General features: G+C 36.6%; 1 protein-coding gene across 2 annotated transcripts in view; it reads right to left on the bottom strand.

Annotated features, from left to right (window-relative positions):
* Positions 1-17837, bottom strand: part of UVRAG (UV radiation resistance associated) — a 324277-nt gene that overhangs the window by 67518 nt on the left and 238922 nt on the right. For both annotated transcript variants that reach the window (XM_052652384.1, XM_052652385.1), the window contains exon 13: positions 12366-12444. In XM_052652384.1, coding sequence (XP_052508344.1) covers positions 12366-12444 — 79 coding nt within the window. The remainder of the gene's footprint in view (positions 1-12365; positions 12445-17837) is intronic.

Below are 17837 nucleotides of genomic sequence, written 5' to 3'. Positions count from 1 at the left end.
AACATTCACTAATAATCAGAGCTACAGATAAAAGCAGAGATATTATGTTTCTTCTCTCATATTAAAAAAGATTAAAACAAACAACATTGGCAAGAGGATAAAAAACAGATATCAAACTTTAAAATTTATGTATTCTTTGACCTAGCAATTTGATATTTATCTTAAGGGAATAACTGAACACAGGTATAACTATCTAAGAAGATAGATGCTTCTCTCACCATCATGTGGTTCATGACAGGCAAATCTTGGAAATCTACTGCTAATGTCCACAAACAGTACAGTGTGGACAAGATCTTATACAACTGTATTCATCAATATGAAACTATCTTCATAATATACTGAACGAAAAAAGTAAGCCATACAACAGAATGCACAATGTGTGTTTATATAAATTTTACCTGTTTCATTTAGGCATGTATATTTGCATAGATGTTTGGAAAGCTGATCACCAAGAAACTACAATGTTTATCTCTGAGTAATAGAATCCAAAGTGGTTTAAATTTTTTCCTTAATAGTTTTCTGTATTTTAAAAATAAATCCATAGATTCATGAGACTGAATCATTTGTATGATTTGAAAAGTTACTTCTATTTTGGAAAAAAAAAAAGGAAAAGTATTGCCTTAACTTGAAACAACTAAAAGCTCAATACACTGAGAGTGAACAAATTATCTGAATTTTCCTTTCCTATAGCAGTATTCTCCCTGATGCAGCTACAAACGCAACTCCCCTACCCTTTCACTTTTTAACTTTCACTTCTTCACTTCATTTCATATTTGTGGAACCTGGAATTTCTTGATCACAAGGATTACACGGCACTTTGCATTTTATTTATTTTGCAAGCACTTTTTTTTTTTTTTTACTACTTACTCTGTTTCAGGCACTATTTTAAATGTGTTCCAGGCACTAAATGCTTTAAAAATATCATTTAATCCTTATAACAACTCTAAGAGATGGGAATTATAATTGTAGGTATTATTATCCCTATTTTATAGATAAAGACACTGAAACATAGAGAGATTAAGTAACTTATCTAAAATCATATAGCTAAAGTGATAAATGGGCATTTGAACTTTGTAATCTAAATCCATAGTACTTGCTCTTAAGTATTCTTAAATATTCAAATACGCTGCATTTTATTCATTTTGTTCTAGGATTTTGACCTTTCCCTTGATAAATTTACACTAATTAGGATACTAATTTTATCCTCCCTGGAAACCCAAATCAGCGTATTTTAAAATGCTTTTCTCTATTAGATACCAAAATTTACATATAACAATTTTTTGAAGTTCATTTCTTTAAAAAGCTTAAACCTAAGCTACGCTGGTCTTTTTGATGCCAACTAAAATCAGACCAAATTCACTTTTCATATATACTATTTCTCGTAATTCATTTCATGAGGCTTAGCCATAAAAAAATAGTTAGAATTTATATTCTACCTTCTCTGAACTAAGCATTATGTATTTCATTTCAACTGAAGTGCATTCTTTAAATATTTTTCTCCCAGCAACAAATGTCACTCATAGTGGTGTCTTGGAAAAGGCTCACGTCATTACTGAATAAGCAATCTATTTCTTAATTAAATAAAATAATTTACCTGCTTAAAATATTAAAATATGCAAAACAAGGAGCTAAAGTGAATTTTTAGAAACTAGGACAAAAGAGGAGATAGAAGGTATAAAAGATGTTAAACCAAATGAAGTGCTACACTTATACTTGGCTCTTAGGTGGCCTCAGACAAAAGGGAAGCCTGTTATTTAATGTTTCTTTCTGTCTGATAAAAGAAAGGCAGCAAGTATGATCCCCTGAACTTACAAGTCAGATGATTAGGGTCTGAATTTCTTTGCTTGCCATTCAGAGACTCAGTTTATCTAAATGTAAAATGCAGAGAATAATACTGACAATTTAGGGCTTTTTAAAAGGACAAAAGAGGTAATATAAGTAAAGTAGGCTATATGAATATAAGTTAAAACTGTTTTATTTTTCATTTGGATATTTTTGGCATTGGGTTTCTAGTTTCAGTTTAAAATACAAGAAAATGTCCAACAGATGAAAAAGCAAATTATTTTATCTTGTTAATTTATCACTCTCAGCCTCTCAAAGTACAGTGATCAAAGTCAACACATCATGAAAAATGTTTAGTAAACTGGTTAATTGTCAATATGATTCTTTAAAGAAATTAATAGAAGAACATTTAACCAATCACTTGCAAGTATATAAAGGTAGTATGTGATCCCTTAAATACAGAATGGAACTTCTAAAAAATAACTATACACACTTGATACTTCAATTAAAGCTTCCATTTAAAGATAAGTCAAGATACATTTAAATATATATTTAAATACACACATATTTAAATAGAAATAAGTTCATTACCTATCAGCCTTAAGGAGGAAAGAACAATCTCCTAGTTGATGCATTCACCACTCATTCTTTAAATAAATATTTACTAAACATGCCTAGGGAGCTCACATAGACCAGTTTTAGTTCCAAGTATAACAACTGGTAACAGTATGGTGCCAGGGCTAAGGGTGGTCAACCAAAAACACCTTTCCTGTCCCCACTGGTAAGGTAACCTATTCCAGCCAGGTTGGCCTTGATACACCTTAAACAGCCTTCCTTTGCACCTCTGCCCCTCCTCCTCGCTCACTAGCCAGATGCTTCCTTCCTTGAATTTCCAGTTCAGGTGCCATATCTTTCTACTGAAGCATTCCCGTTCTGTATCAGCCTAACAATAATGACAACGCAAAGAACAAAAAACGGCAGCTACTATTTATCATGTACCCTTTTCTGTAATGACGCCTGGGCTACAAACTTAACCCTTACTGTTTCTTGTCCCTGCAACAATCCTATGGGGAGCGACCAGTCTCTACAGAGATAAGGGAATGGAGGTGCAGTGAACTATAGTACCTGCCCAAGTCCATCTGCTCAGTGGAGCGTACATCCACGTGTGCGGGGCTCTCCCTGCTGAGCCAGAACCACACCTGGACAAGAACTTCTCTGACAGGGACCACTGCATGCCTTGCACGGTTTACGTAGTGTGAGTATTTTTTCTTCCTGAATATAAACATCTTGGGGATAAAATCAGCCTCTCATAGGCCTTGCACAGCTCATTCAGATATTTTATTGATATTACATATACAACACGAAAATGTGATGGTTCTACTATTAAAAAGAAACAAAGCCCACCAAGGAACACTTAGGAGCAGAGTTCATCATTATCATCTTTCAAACTGAGGATCTGACTGAAAATCTGCTTTGTCCACAGCAGTATGAAGCTTAAGTCTGAACTGATTTACGTGAAACAGTGTCAAGCCCAAGGAAAATCTTAAGAGATAGGATTTCTGTCACAATAAAGTGTTTTAATATCTACCTTACTGTATCTATTATAACTGAAAACGTCAAAACACCTTTAAGTGCCAATATGGTAACTTAATATTTAAGAAAAACAAGGAAGAACAAATATTCAAGATTAGAGGAACGGTTAGATGAATTATATATTATTATATGCACTCTATGCACACAAATGAAATATTACATATTAAAAATACTGACTTAGCTTTTAATGGTTTGAGAAAATGCATGTGTCAACAAAAGAAAAAGATGTTGAGCACTATATATAATGTTATCCCAACTATAAAGGAAAAGACAAAAAAGTTTGAAATATCAGAAGGTACATGTAAGCTGTAGACTATTTTAAAAATTCTGCTTTTCTATCTTCTTTCATACTTTAAAAAATGTCTACAATTGAAATGTATTATTTTTGAAAATATCTTTTAACGAAAAAAGATATGGTATCATTAGCATAAGGACAGACATACAGATTAATGGAATAGAATTTAGAGTTCAGATATAAGTCCTTATAGTTAATTAATTTTCAACAAAGGTGCCAAGATAATTCAATGGGTACAAGTAGTCTTTTCAACAAAATTTTCTGGGCTAAATGAATATCCACATGAAAAAGAATGAAGTTAGACCCCTTCCTTACACTACACAAAAACATTAATTCAAGATGGACCACAGACCTAAATGCACAAGCTGAAACAACACAGAAGAAAACCTGAAAGACATCAAAAGCACAAGCAAGAAAAGAAAAAGTAGATAAAACTGGACTTCACTGAAACTAAAGACGTCTGTATTTCAACAGACACTATCAAGAGAGTGAAAAAGACAATCTGCAGAATGGAAGAAAATAGTTGCAAATCATACATCTGAGAAGGGACTTTTATTTAAATTATATAAAGATCTCTTAAACTCAAGAATAAAGACAAATCACCCAATTTAAAAATGGGCAAAGGGTTTAAACAGACATGTCTCCAAAGAAGATATACAAATGTCTGATGAGCACGTGAAAAGATGCTCCACATCATTAGCCTTTAGGGAAATTCAAATCAAAAATAATGAGATACCACTTTATACCCAGTAGAAGGCTGTAATAAAAACGACAGAAATTGGAATTTTAATACATCGATGGTGGATATGTAAAATGGTGTAATTGCTTTTAGTACACAGTCTAGCAGTTACTCAAAATGTTAAACATAGTTAGCATATGGTTCAGCAACTCCACTCAAAACATGTCCTTACAGAAAACTTGTACATGCATGCTCATAGTAGCATTATTTATAATAGCTCCAAAGTACAAACAATCCAAATGTCTATCAACTGATGAACGGATGAATAAAATGTGGTATATCCATATACATCTTTGAATTGCCAAAATGATTTGTTAATAAAAAGCAAAGACTGATGCATGCTACAACATGGATGAACTGTAAACCTATCCTGAGGGAAAGAAAGCAGTCACAAAGACCACATATTGTATTCTATTCCATGAAATGTTCAGAAGAGACACAGACGTAGAATGGGGGCTGCCTAGGGTTGGAAGTCTTACAGGAACAGGGTGTGACTACAAATGAGTACAGGGTTTCTCTATGGGCAACGAAAATATTCTAAAACTGACTGCGGTGATAGTTGCATAATTAGTTGAATTAAAAAAAAAACATTGAATTGTATTTTAAATGGGTCAGTTGTATGGTTTGTGAATTATATCTCAATAAATTGCTGTTGTTTATTTTTTAAGATATAGGACTTAAAAAGTTTCTACTCTGTTACTGGCAATTTTGTAGGCAGCGGCGGGGGGGTGGGGGGTGGAGTGGAATTTTGACTATTAAAATATTCTTGGAATTTAAATTCTTGATTCCAAGAAGAATTAAGAAAATAGAAATGCATTTTCTCCTCATGTGTGATATACACTGATCTGTATGTTAAAGAAATAGACGTGAATTTAAGCCGCTGGGTAAACTGGCACTGATCCCTTCTAAATAGCTCTGCACTGTGCGCCCCATGAGTAGCCAGGTCTTACAGAAAGACTATGTCCCTGGCAGAACAGAAATTTCCAACTGTTTTTGGAAGGAGAAACTACTTTTACTTTCTATGAAGTCTTAAAGTAAACTGAGAAAAAAGAGAAGTAACAGGATAGAAAGAAGAGAGGTCATGAAATCTCCAGGATCTAGTCCCAGTTCTACTGAATTCCTGATCTCAGGGGCTTATATGTAAAAGGCAGATAATTGCCCATGCCTTAATCACCTCATAGATTCTTATAAGGCCCACATTAAAAAGGAAAAAAGAAGACGAAACAAAGTGGGCTATTGTTAGATCTGTCCTCAGAAGATTTGATCTAGAATTCTGTTTGCCAGTTTCTTAAAGATAGACCTGGTCAACGTACTTCAGAGTATGAAATGAGAATCACAGGTTTAAGTATACCAAATGCCACTGAAATCAATACAAGTGTATATCATGGTTAGTATTTGTAAACTACACCCACAAAATGTTACTCTTAAGTTTCCTTGGACATTCAAGAAAGAAGAGAAGAAGCCTGGCTTTCAGTTCAGTTCAGTTCAGTCACTCAGTCGTGTCTGACTCTTTGCGACCCCGTGAATCGCAGCATGCCAGGCCTCCCTGTCCATCACCAACTCCCGGAGTTCACTCACACTCACGTCCATCGAGTTGGTGATGCCATCCAGCTATCTCATCCTCTGTCGTCCCCTTTCCTTCCTGCCCCCAATCCCTCCCAGCATCAGAGTCTTTTCCAGGCTTTAAGAAAACCCAAAAGCAAGAGCAACAGAGGAGAATCCACTAATAGCTGCTGATCTGATGACTTGTACTGCACATATTACTGGAATTCCAAATTTGAGGTTTCTTATATAATGTTTCCACATTTGGAGAACTGACACATGTGTCTTGGTTTATCAGACTATGAGCAATTGAGATTTCTGGGACAGTGGTTCTCAACATTTTTGGTCTCAAGACCCCTTTACTCTCTTAAAATTGAGGACTTCCAAAAGCTTTTGTTTAAATAGGTCCATATGCAAATATTTACCATATTAAAAGTTAAAATTGAAAAAGCATTTAAATATTTATTAATTCACTTTAATAAAAGAAATCTATTATTTGTTAATATAAATAACACTTTTAATGAAAAACAAGCATATTTTCAAAGAAAGAAATTTAGTTAGATCAGTGACATCATGTTACATTTTTGTGAGTCTCTTGCAATGCCTGCCTTAACAGAAGACAGCTGGATTCTCATCTATTCTTCTGCATTCATTTTGTTACCACATGCTGTTTCATGAGAAAATGTAATTTGGCAAGAAAGGAGAATTTTAATAGCCTTTTTCAGACAACTGTAGATATTCTTCTCTGATACTATCTCCATACTTAATAAGTAGTAGTTTTTTAAAGGTTAGTAGCAATATAGAATCTGAAGCCTTATCAATATACTTTTTGCATCTGTTAAACAAAATCCATTAGGCTTTTTGCACTGTGAAGAGATCTTTACCTGTACATGACTTCAGAGCAAGATACACTGGTCATTTTGAAAATACTGGCTCATTGACTTATATAGATTTTCAAAGCTTATACATTTATTACAAAATATTTCAAAATCTCATCTGTTGAGTATCACTACCAACTTCACTAAAAACATCTTTAAGAAATGGGAAGCTGTCAATGTCATGGTGGCAAATGCAAGTTTCCCAATATACTATTTTCATTCAAAATCTTGAATTTCATCATCAGTTAATTTCCTTTGAAACGCTCACCTCATTCATTTTTGAAAACAATGTCTGCCAAATACCTAAGTCTGTACAGTTGGCTGTTTATTAGACAATCTTTCAAAATGTTGCTCCATGAAAAAAATCAGCTAGTTTAGTTAGCAACTCAATTGTACAAGTGCTTTATGCCTATTTCCCTTTCTATCACACAGAGTATTTTTAAAATATGTACTCAAGGGTCAACATTTAATACAATAAAACTTTTACTGCTTTATCAAGGATATTTTTGACATTACTCCTTCAACTATTTATTTTGTATTGGGAATTTCTGTCTTCATCTGATCACTCACATTAGCATATAAATATGCCTTGATATTTCCCATCTTAAAAAAAGAAAACACACCAAAAAGGTTCCACATCCCTCCAAAACCAAATAAAAAAAAAGAAGAAAATCAAAAAATCTCCCTTTAACATACAATCTTTTCCAATTATGAACTCATCTGTCTATCTCACTTCAAAAAAATACCTCAGAAGGGCTTTCTACAATCAAGGTCACTTCCTCACTTCCCATTCACTCTTCTACTCCTCTGCTGAAGCTGCTCTTGTCAATGACTTCTATGTTCCAAAGTCCACTGGATACTTCATCTCATAGAGGACTTCATATAGATGATTCCTCTTTCTTTACAGAAATCCTCTTAGTTACCAAATTACTTTCTCCTGGTTTTCCCTCTATCCAACTGGCCATTCCTCTCAGTCTTTGCTGGCTCATCTTCCTCTAAACTTCTAAACCAGAATTCCCAGGGCTAAATCCCACTGTATGCTTCTGCCTGTATCTGTCTCTCTCTCTGGAGCTAGTGTTGCACTCTCTTCCTGGTTGATCACACTGGTACCATGAATTTAGATGTCACCTTTATATTGATGATGACCAAATCTGTACCTCCGGTACTGACTCCCACCCTAAGTTCCAGACTCATATATCCTGTTGCTTACTTCAAGACTCTACTTGGTTTTCTAAAAGGCAACTCAAGTTTAACATTTCCAAAGCAGAACTTTTGGTTCTACCAAACCCTGACTCCTAGACCCTTCTCCATCTCAATAAACAGCATTTTCATAATCTAGCTGGTCACATATAAAACCCAGGAGTCATTTTCGATTACTCCTTTTCTCCAGTCTCCCACATTTAATCCATTAGTTCATCTCCCATAATATATTGGGATATATAATATTATATTAGTTTCAGGTATATAACACAGTGATTCAGTATATGTATATATTGTGAAATGATCACGACAATAAGTCAACATCCATCACCACACATAGTAGCAAACTTTTTTTTCCTGTGGTGAAAATTGTTAAGATATGCCCTCCCAATAACTTTCAAATATACAATATGGTATTAACTGTAGTCAACATGCTACATTATACATTATATCTCCAGGACTGACTGACTTTATAACTGGAAGTTGGTAGCTTTTGACAACCTTCACCCAGTTCTGCCACCTCCTACCCTCACCTGTGACAATCACCACATAATATGTTCTTTTTACCTATGAGCTTGGGCTTTTTTTGTTGTTTTGTTGTTAATTCAGATTTCATGTACAAATGGGATCATATGCTATTTACTTCATTTAGCATAATACCCTCAAGGTCAATCCATGTTGTTGCAAATGGAAGGATTTCCTTTTTTTCATAGCTGAATATTCTAGTGTGTGTGTGTGTGTGTGTGTGTGTGTGTGAATGTGTGTACACATACCACATTTTATCTGGTCATCCACTGATGGACACAAGTAATTTCCATGTCTTATTTTAAATGGAGAAGGGCATGGCAACCCATTCCAGTATTCTTGCCTGGAGAATCCCATGGGCAGAGGAGCTATTTTAAATAATGCTGCAATAAACATGAGGGGGTGTAGATATCTTTTCAAGTTAGTGTTTTCATTTACTTTGGACAAACACCCCAAAGTGGAAATGCTGGGTCAAGTGCTGCCCTTTTCACTGTGCAGGGTGATGACAAGGGTCACTTGGGTAATTAATATATGTATGTATATTATAGACTGTAAAGCTCTCCAAAAAATATTATAATTTTTGATTTACTATTCTGGGAACTAAAAGCAAACTACTGTACTAATATAATGTCCTTATAAACTTACTGACAATTATGGCAGGAGCTGGTTTCTTAAACCATGTTAATTACACTGTACCTCAATTTTGCCAGGTCCATTTCTACAGTGTTACAGGCTGAAGAGGGAACACTATTTCCAACCAAAGGGGCTGGCACTTGAAAAAAATTAGTAAATGGTGTTAAAAACAAGGCACTTTGCTTTATTCACTTTTAATACCAGCCCTGCACACACACACCCCTTTCGACAGCAGTGACAGGAAGAGGGCAGGCAGGCCTTACCAACCCTCTCAGCTCTTCAAACAACACTTGAGGACTTCTACTTGAAGGCCTGTCTTTCTAAGCTTGGGCTTTCAAAACTTGGGCTGGACTGATCCCAAATACTGAAGTAACAAATATTACTAAATTCTGTCATTTCCTCTACCAAAAAAAGTGATTTTACTACTACTTCTGGTTGTGATGAAAGGTCCTATTGACTATTCAAACCCTCAACCAAGTTATGGATGCAGTATTAAATGACTTCACTCCTTTTTCTCTGGCACTTTAACACATGCCAGTGCTTTCATCCACCTCCACTAACGTGGCTTATAAATTACTGAGGTGGGGTCATTTTAATAGTATGATTTGTTCACATCTCTAGAGATGGGATATAAGTGAGACTGACTGAGAAGACAAACTCCCCTTTGACAACATGTATTGGTGTATGTATATATAATATATGTGTGTGTGTGTATATATAATTAACCTTCACAAGTTGGAAGTATCTTATTAATATAATACCTGGTTATGAGCCATAATAATTATGGTTCTGTGAATTCTTATAAGCTGAAATGTAAGAAAGTGTTGGTAGTAAGGCTAAAGACAAAATGGCGTTAACGTGAAAAAAGCTGAAGGTCACAAATTTGTTGAAAGTTTCTTTCTAAACGCTCAGAAGAGGCCTCATGAATGAACTATGAAACCTAAGAAAGTCTGTTTATAAGAAGTTTATTGTCGTCTCCTTTTAAAACTGCCATAACAGTGATGAAAAAACACTAGAGAGCAAGATACTTGCTCCCTATGGAATCAGAGTGGTTAACCCATTAAATACACACACAAATGTATTACTCTCTGAATTTCAGAAGATACAAAATTAGTAGAAATAATCCATTTTTTAAACAGAGAAATAAAACTAGCTCAGCATACTTGTGGCTTTACTTCAGTTAAGGATAAAATTAGAAGTGCTCTAAAGTGAGGCCCAAACAGTGCTGGAGCGGAGTCTGATGAAGAGGGCTGGCTGTCCCCAGCTTTCCATTGCACCTAGTCAGCCTCCCTCTTGGTCTTGTTCTCAAAGGAGGTATTCTTAGCACCCCCTTTATACCTTACTTTGCCATTCCTGTTGGACCTGAGAAGAATTAAGTCTGCATGTGTGTACATGCATGCATGTGTGTACATTGCATGCATGTGTGCGTGCACATGTGTGTGTGTTTGAAGCTGGGATTTATGAGGAAATCCAGGCATTTCAGTCCTAGCCTTAATTAGGAGTAGGTTTCACCTGGAAACTTCTAAAACTGACTTAGGCCTTACGTGTTTAAAGCAAGAAACAGAAAACAGGGCAAAGAGAGAAGAACCTCTGAACTCGGATCAGAACTTAATTCTACTAAATGAGGACAACCTTCCTGACATCCTGACTCCCAGACTCTGGACCCCAGGGTCCACATGCTCTTTTCACCTTGGCTGACTTCACTGGAGGTGCTCTCTAATTTACTTAGATCTCTTCTCCCTTAACACATCCTTAGTCTGGCCACTGCTTGACAGTTTTCATCTAAGCACCTTCTCTATGGTATGACAGCTGTCATTAGTAATGTGAGCTACACAGACTTGAAATTAAGGTCCTGTTTCTTAGACTGAGATATTCTTCTGCCAAAACTGGAGGGAGGGAAAGCATCAGCTGTGGGAAGAATGGCACATGGAAAGATGAGTCATGGGCTAGAGGCTGTGAGCAAGGCTGCTCGCGCCTGGAATGAAGAACACGAGTTGGATGGCAGAAACAGTAAAAGCAATGTGAGTGTGAGGTTCTAAGCAAATGATTAATCGATGACTGAAAACTAGAATTCTGATTCAGTATTGGAAAAGTTAAGAGTCTAATAAACACCAAATTAAAAAAAACAAACAACATTAAACTGAAGTTAGATGACAGGAAGAAAGGCAAAGGTGACAACATACGGAAGAATAATTCTAGATCCATCAGAAATGAATACGGGAATTGTTCAGTGAGTCTTTAGAATCATACAGATAAAAAGCATCTCAGTTCATAAAAACAAAAACATCGTAAAACTTATTGCTTCTATATAAAAGAAAGGTCTGAGGATACAGCTGATAATGTCTTTAAATAACAGCCAAACAGTGGGATCTCTTCCATGTGACAGTCCAACTGGAAGGATGTCTGAATAAAAACAAGGCACTGAAGCTGATCTTACTCTACAATTACAAAATTTATGGCATGTTACCTCTTGAAGTAGAGCCATGTGTGCTGAGGAAATGTGGTATATTTGTTTCAGGAAAATGCAAACCCAAGCATCTGATAGCCTTTCTATGGCATATGGAAAGATATTAAGTGAGATATGAACAGGTATGACATTGGGAGAGCCACAAAAACCCAAGATGGGCTGGAAGGACCATGTGCTTGGGCTTTTCTTTGGGGCCTTGGATAACAGGTGAGGAGACTGTCAGGGACTTGCCAAAGTCACTAAACTTTTACTCCATAAACAACTCCCTATGCAAAATGAGTTCCTAGAAGTGGTCTAAGAGAAGAAAGCTATTACCAGCCAAGCTGCAGAAGCAAGAGGCTATAAAGCCCACACATTCAATTATAACCTACTAGCCTGGAGAATCCCAGGGATGGGGGAGCCTGGTGGGCTGCTGTCTATGGGGTCGCACAGAGTCGGACATGACTGAAGTGACTTAGCAGCAGCAGCAAGTAACAACTCAGTAAAGGGTTTCTGAGTTTAGCAGGAGGAATCCTATTTGTACCCACTGTTTCTCTGTAGTATTTATAATGGCACAGAAAAATACTGTGGCCAAAAAAGAACTCTGTATCATCATTGTAACAAGTTAAATAAAAGAGTACACTGTAGAACTTATTCATAAAGAGGGTTAGCAATCCAAGAAAGCAGGCTGCCATGTGCCAAGTAGGAGATAAGCACAGAGGGGCTACTTACCTGTGCTATATTTTTGTTCAGAAGATAGACACCGTAATCAAACTGCAACTTCTCTCCTCCTTTTGGGTATAATGGAAACCTAAAAAAGGTAAAGCAGTGTCAGAAGTTTTCCAGAACTGGAGTAAAACAGCTCCAGGTAGTTGACAAAGGTGGAAGCTTCTTGGATATAGCATAAATATCTGAAAATTTGGACTAAGCTACTTATACAGTCACTGCAACCTATTATCTTAATATCTTCATAACATTAGGCAGATCAGGATGATGGCAGTTTTGTTTCAAAGGAAGAACTGAGTAAGTCTTGCAACAAGGGACTAATAAATAAGATAGTGATCCACCAATCTCAAGGAGCTGAGGCCCCTATGTCTCATATTTATATAGTATAAACTTACCACCCTAAGATTAAGATCCTAGAATTTTTTTCCTTTAACACTTTGGATCTGACATCTCAACTTCTATTAAATTAAGAAAAAAAAAATCACACTTGAAAGCAATATATAAGCTTTCTGTTTCTTCTGATATGGTTAGTCAAATCAACAGAACCAGTGAGCAAAAATTCATCAAGAATTCATTTACATTTGTATGGAGTGCTATTTGGATGTTACTTCTTCAAGGCAATGTACTCATACCATAGTGTTCTTCGAAAGCTTTCCATTTTAACCTGACTCACTGAAGCAACAAACGCATGAGATCTATAGATCGTTATATAGGTGATGAGTTATTTTAGGGAATAAGTTTAATTCACTATTTTCCTTTTTCTACTCCTATAAATGAAGAAGAAAAGGTTAGCATGTATCTATGTTCTATCATATTTTTTCCTGATTCTCCAGACAAATCATACATTTTAACCTGTGATAGATTTCTCTATAGACAGATCAATCACAACTTAAATGTGGTCAAGAAGAAACTTTACTGTCCTTAGTTTTGCAATGTATGATTATTTTAATCTTAGAGAAATAAATAAATTACTAGATAAGTTTTAATTTCAATTGTGGTTTAACTGTCTGAGAAAAAGATACATTCCATAATGCTTGAAGGATATATTGTTTTCTAGGGAAAATAAAAGAAAGGAAACAGAATTTAAAGCCTTATATTAAATTCTCAAGTTGCTGATATCATAGTGTCCAAAAGGTAAATTTGCTGCACTATAAAATTATAGGCACTGGGGAGCAAGCCAGGTCATGAAGTGTCTTTATGTTCTACAGTGGAACACCAAATGCTTCATACACCCATCAAGAAGATGTAGCTTTGTATTTAATTGAAGCTATAAAAAAATAAAGTAGGACATATGGTTTGGCCCTGAATTGAGATGCATTCAAAATTATAGCAAAGCAAAGTCAGGATAAGTAAAGTGTAACACACCAGGCTTTTACAGGGTATTTGGGAATCATTCAAATTTGTATGGAATAGTTTGTAAAGAAACTACCTAATTGAAAGAATATACCAGCATAGGGGTATTTTGAAGAAATCTACTAGACTCTTCAAGCTCCATACTGTATAGCTGTTATTCTATAAATCACTACCTGTAGACCATCTGCACAGCTCTCCAAACCCACAATGTATCTCCACTTTCAAGTTATAAATGCAAAACTGTTTCAAATGTTGGAAAATAAATTGAATTAAGCATACACTGAAAACCAAGCCTCTAAATCCTGAAAAATGGATGTTACAACACTGACTTTATTACTTCCTTGGGATTTCTTCATAGAAAGAAAGAGCCCCAAGTTGTGCATGTACCATTAAAACAAATCTAAAGAGTGAGTAGAGCCAAAGATTCCAATAGGGAAATTTTAAGACAGATCAAATATTAAGACAGAGTTCACATCTTATATTGCTTTCAAATTCTTAAAAGGTCATGTCATGTTGAACTATCACATAGTACATGGATTTATAGACCTACTAACAAGCAATCTAGGAAAATGAAATCCATCTGAAAGGGTAAAACCTATTACCATCAGGACAGAAGATACAAATCAAAGGCATTTTAATTCAATATGCATAGAGAATCTCACTAGCAAACTGCAGGTTTAGACAGGAATGTGGTCATTTAAGTACAAAAAGAAAAATGCTCTTAGCACAAATAGAACTCATTTAAGGGAATATTACATGAAATAACTAGAGGAACAACTATATATTTTCTATTATTATACCTTTACAAAAAATGCAATTAAAATGCACAATATTAAATTCTTTTTCAATTTAAATTATATTGCCAAGTTGTATAAAAAATTCACTGATTCTACATGGTAAAAATCAATGAATCAGAAAGCAATAAGTAGATTATCTGTGAAGATGGCTAGCACTCTTTAGTACCTAGTAATTTCAGTGTGAATAAAGAATTATGACATGAGTACTATAAAGCTAGTTTGATTCCAGGCTGTATTAACAGAAACAGAGCAGATAACCAGGGCATGTGCCAGTGTCAACCACTTTGTACTGGCTCAGACTATAATGACAGATTTATGTTCGGTTCTGGGAGTTAAAATTTCTTTTTACAAGTATACAGATAAATAACTGGGAACCTTTCTAAAGGGTTATGTTTCTTACAGCTTTTGTAATAATCTCATTTGTAATAATCTCATTTGACTATATAAAGCATGCAATGAAGCAGGGTGGTCCAGTGATTTTGTTATTTTAAAAAAACTGTCCTGCTTCAGTCACCTACTTAGTGGAAGAGATATGACCTCAGCATTGGGTCTTCAGTTATATATTCAGTGTTCTTTCTCTGGGTTCTTTGGAGAAGAATACCCAGGATGATTGGAAGAACAGGAGACATAGGAGTTTTGAGAGAAATGGTTGAAGGAACCAGAGGTGTTTAGCCTGGAGGACAGAAGTGTCATGGACAACAAATGAAGGACTTGCAGAGAGAAGAGGGGCTGGTTTGTTCTCATGGCCTCAAGCAGGAAAATCCGAAGTTAATGGTTAAAAAGTTACAGGAAAATCGATGTCACCACAGAATTAGTTAAAACCGAAACTATCTTGAGTAGAGGCAGCAATTAGAGGCTGAGCAACAAATAATTATCATATGATGAGCTGCAGCGGCTCAGGGAGCCTGGTCCCTGCTGACTCCATGCTCCCCTTGTTGCTGCTGGAAGAGGCTCAGAATCACCCAATGTTGGTGGACCTCCAAAATGGGGAGATGTACAGTGGGGACCTGGTGAGCTGCCACAACTGGATGAACATCAGCTTGCAGTGAGGTGATGTGCACGTCCAGAAACAGGGATAAATTATGGTGGGTGCCTGAAGGGGGGAGGTGGTGCCAAGGGCCGTGGCAGCAGTAGCTTCAGCAGCAGAAGGGCCCTGGCAAGGCGGGATCCCAGGCACTGGCAGAGATCAGCCAGAAAAGCAGAGTGGCAGGCAAACAGTGAGCCAACTCTCTGTTCCCCAGAGACTGGGCCGCCATCACTGAACTTCTGCTCCCACCCCCGGGCTGCTCTTCCCCTCTCCAGGTTATGAGTCTCTTCAGAATAAAAAGAGGCAGGTGTCGTGAGAGGACCCCCCCGCCTGTCATCTGTGACCTTCCTCCTCTTTTATTAGCTAGGAGTTCTACAGTTCGGCTTCCCTTGTGGCTCAGGTCCGCCTGCAATGCAGGAGACCTGAGTTCAGTCCCTGGGTTGGGAAGATCCCCTGGAGAAAGGAAGGGCTCCCCACTTCAGTATTCTGTCCTGAAGAATTACATGGACTGTATAATCCTTGGGGTCTCAAAGAGTCAGACATGACTGAGCGACTTTTATTAAGCACAGAAATGTTTTTCTGTGCTTCTGGTTTTGTGAAGTTATAGCCAAACTTGATTTCTGGAAGATTCTGTGTTTAATGCATCTTTAAGGCCCCACTCTTGTTTTAAGGTCAGGCATTTTCCAAACAGGTTTGTTTTGTATTTTGTGGTATATGCCTGCATGGTGAACAGCTGGGAGGTTTTTATTTTAAGCTGTTTGCATTGAGACTGACAGGCTGGAGAATTTCTTGAATACAAACCCCAAAACTGCCTTTTCAAAGTGAACCCAGGCAAACCTTTGCCTCAGAGGCTGTTGTGGGGGATGATTTGGGGCCCTGTTCCTTTGCTTCCTCTCTCCTGTGTAATAAAAATAAAAACAAACACAGCTACAAAATATACTAACTATGCCTTCAGAGGCCTAGGGTGGCTGAATGGTGGCCGCCAAACATGTCCATATTTGGAAACCCACAACCTGTAAATGCAACATTATTTGGAAAAACGGTAGAAGTCTTGAGATTAGAGTATCTTTGATTATCCAGTTGGGCCCTAAATCCAGTAACTATCCTTCTAAGGGACGTACAGAGGAGGGACATAGAGAAGAGGAGACGGTCATGCGAAGATGGAGGCAGAGATCTGAGTTACACAGTTACAGGCCCAGGAATGCCTGGAGCCAGAAGCTGGAGAAGGCAAGGAAAGAGTCTCCCCTAGAGCTTTCTGTGCCCTGATTTCAGACTTCTGGCCTCCAGAACTATGAGAGAATAAATATCTGCTACTTTAAGTCACCAAGTCTGTGATAATTTGTTACAGCAGCCCTAGAAATTAACACAGGGGGAATCAAACACTGGATGGCCCATTGCACTTGATGAGATATAATATCTCATTCATCTCCAAGATCCTGTAGTTCTGAATATGCCAAACTAAATATATTGAATATAACTTCACATTTCCTTCCAGAACTGAGAATATATTTCAAGAGTATACTGCCATAGGGTCATCACGATAGGCATCAGCTAAGGCTGCAAAGAAGACCTACTAAAGTGTCAGCAAATGAAATGTGAGAAAAACAGATTCCTATGTATGTGCTGAAAGTAGGAAAAATTTTTAAATTTATATATACACATAAATTTTATATATGATACATATTCAAATTACTTTATATGTATATGTATATTAATAATATGCTGCACTCAATTTGGAAAAAAATTATGAAATAAATTATTTTGAATCTTTTTTTCTAAAAGATACAATTATATTAAGCCTTTTCCTCTCCTCCCCAAGCCAGACATTTCTAAAAAGTATTCCACATTGGTTACAGTGTCTCAGCTTCACCTTTGGAGTCCCACAGCCGTGTCTGGCTCTCTGATGGCTCTGTGGAGGATGAAGATATGGCTATGGTTAATTCCGAACCTTTATTGTGCATGTTAAGGTCACTTCTGCTCATTGTATGTATAGAAAATGTGACAACATGTCCTCAATATGTTCCAAGGCCAACAGTTTTCTTCGAACTCAACTTACTTTCTCCCATCTAGGTCAGTATCCCCCACAACTTTCTTCAGTTACTCAGGCATTTGATTTTTATTCCTTTTTGCATTTTATGTATGCAGTTCAACAGGTCCACAAGTCCTTTTTTTTTTCGTGAAACAGTCTCCTCTCTCTGTTCTCATCACCACTCTGGAAAGTTCTTAGTGTCTGTGGGCACTACAGGATGTTTAGCACCATTCCTGTCCTCTACTCACTGGATAAGGTATTATTATTTTCCT

The sequence above is a fragment of the Budorcas taxicolor genome, chromosome 15 (assembly GCF_023091745.1).
Source record: "Budorcas taxicolor isolate Tak-1 chromosome 15, Takin1.1, whole genome shotgun sequence".
In the NCBI taxonomy this organism is placed as follows: Eukaryota; Metazoa; Chordata; class Mammalia; order Artiodactyla; family Bovidae; genus Budorcas; species Budorcas taxicolor.
Note: the sequence above shows the minus strand (reverse complement) of the source record. Positions and strands in the feature narration are given on the sequence as shown.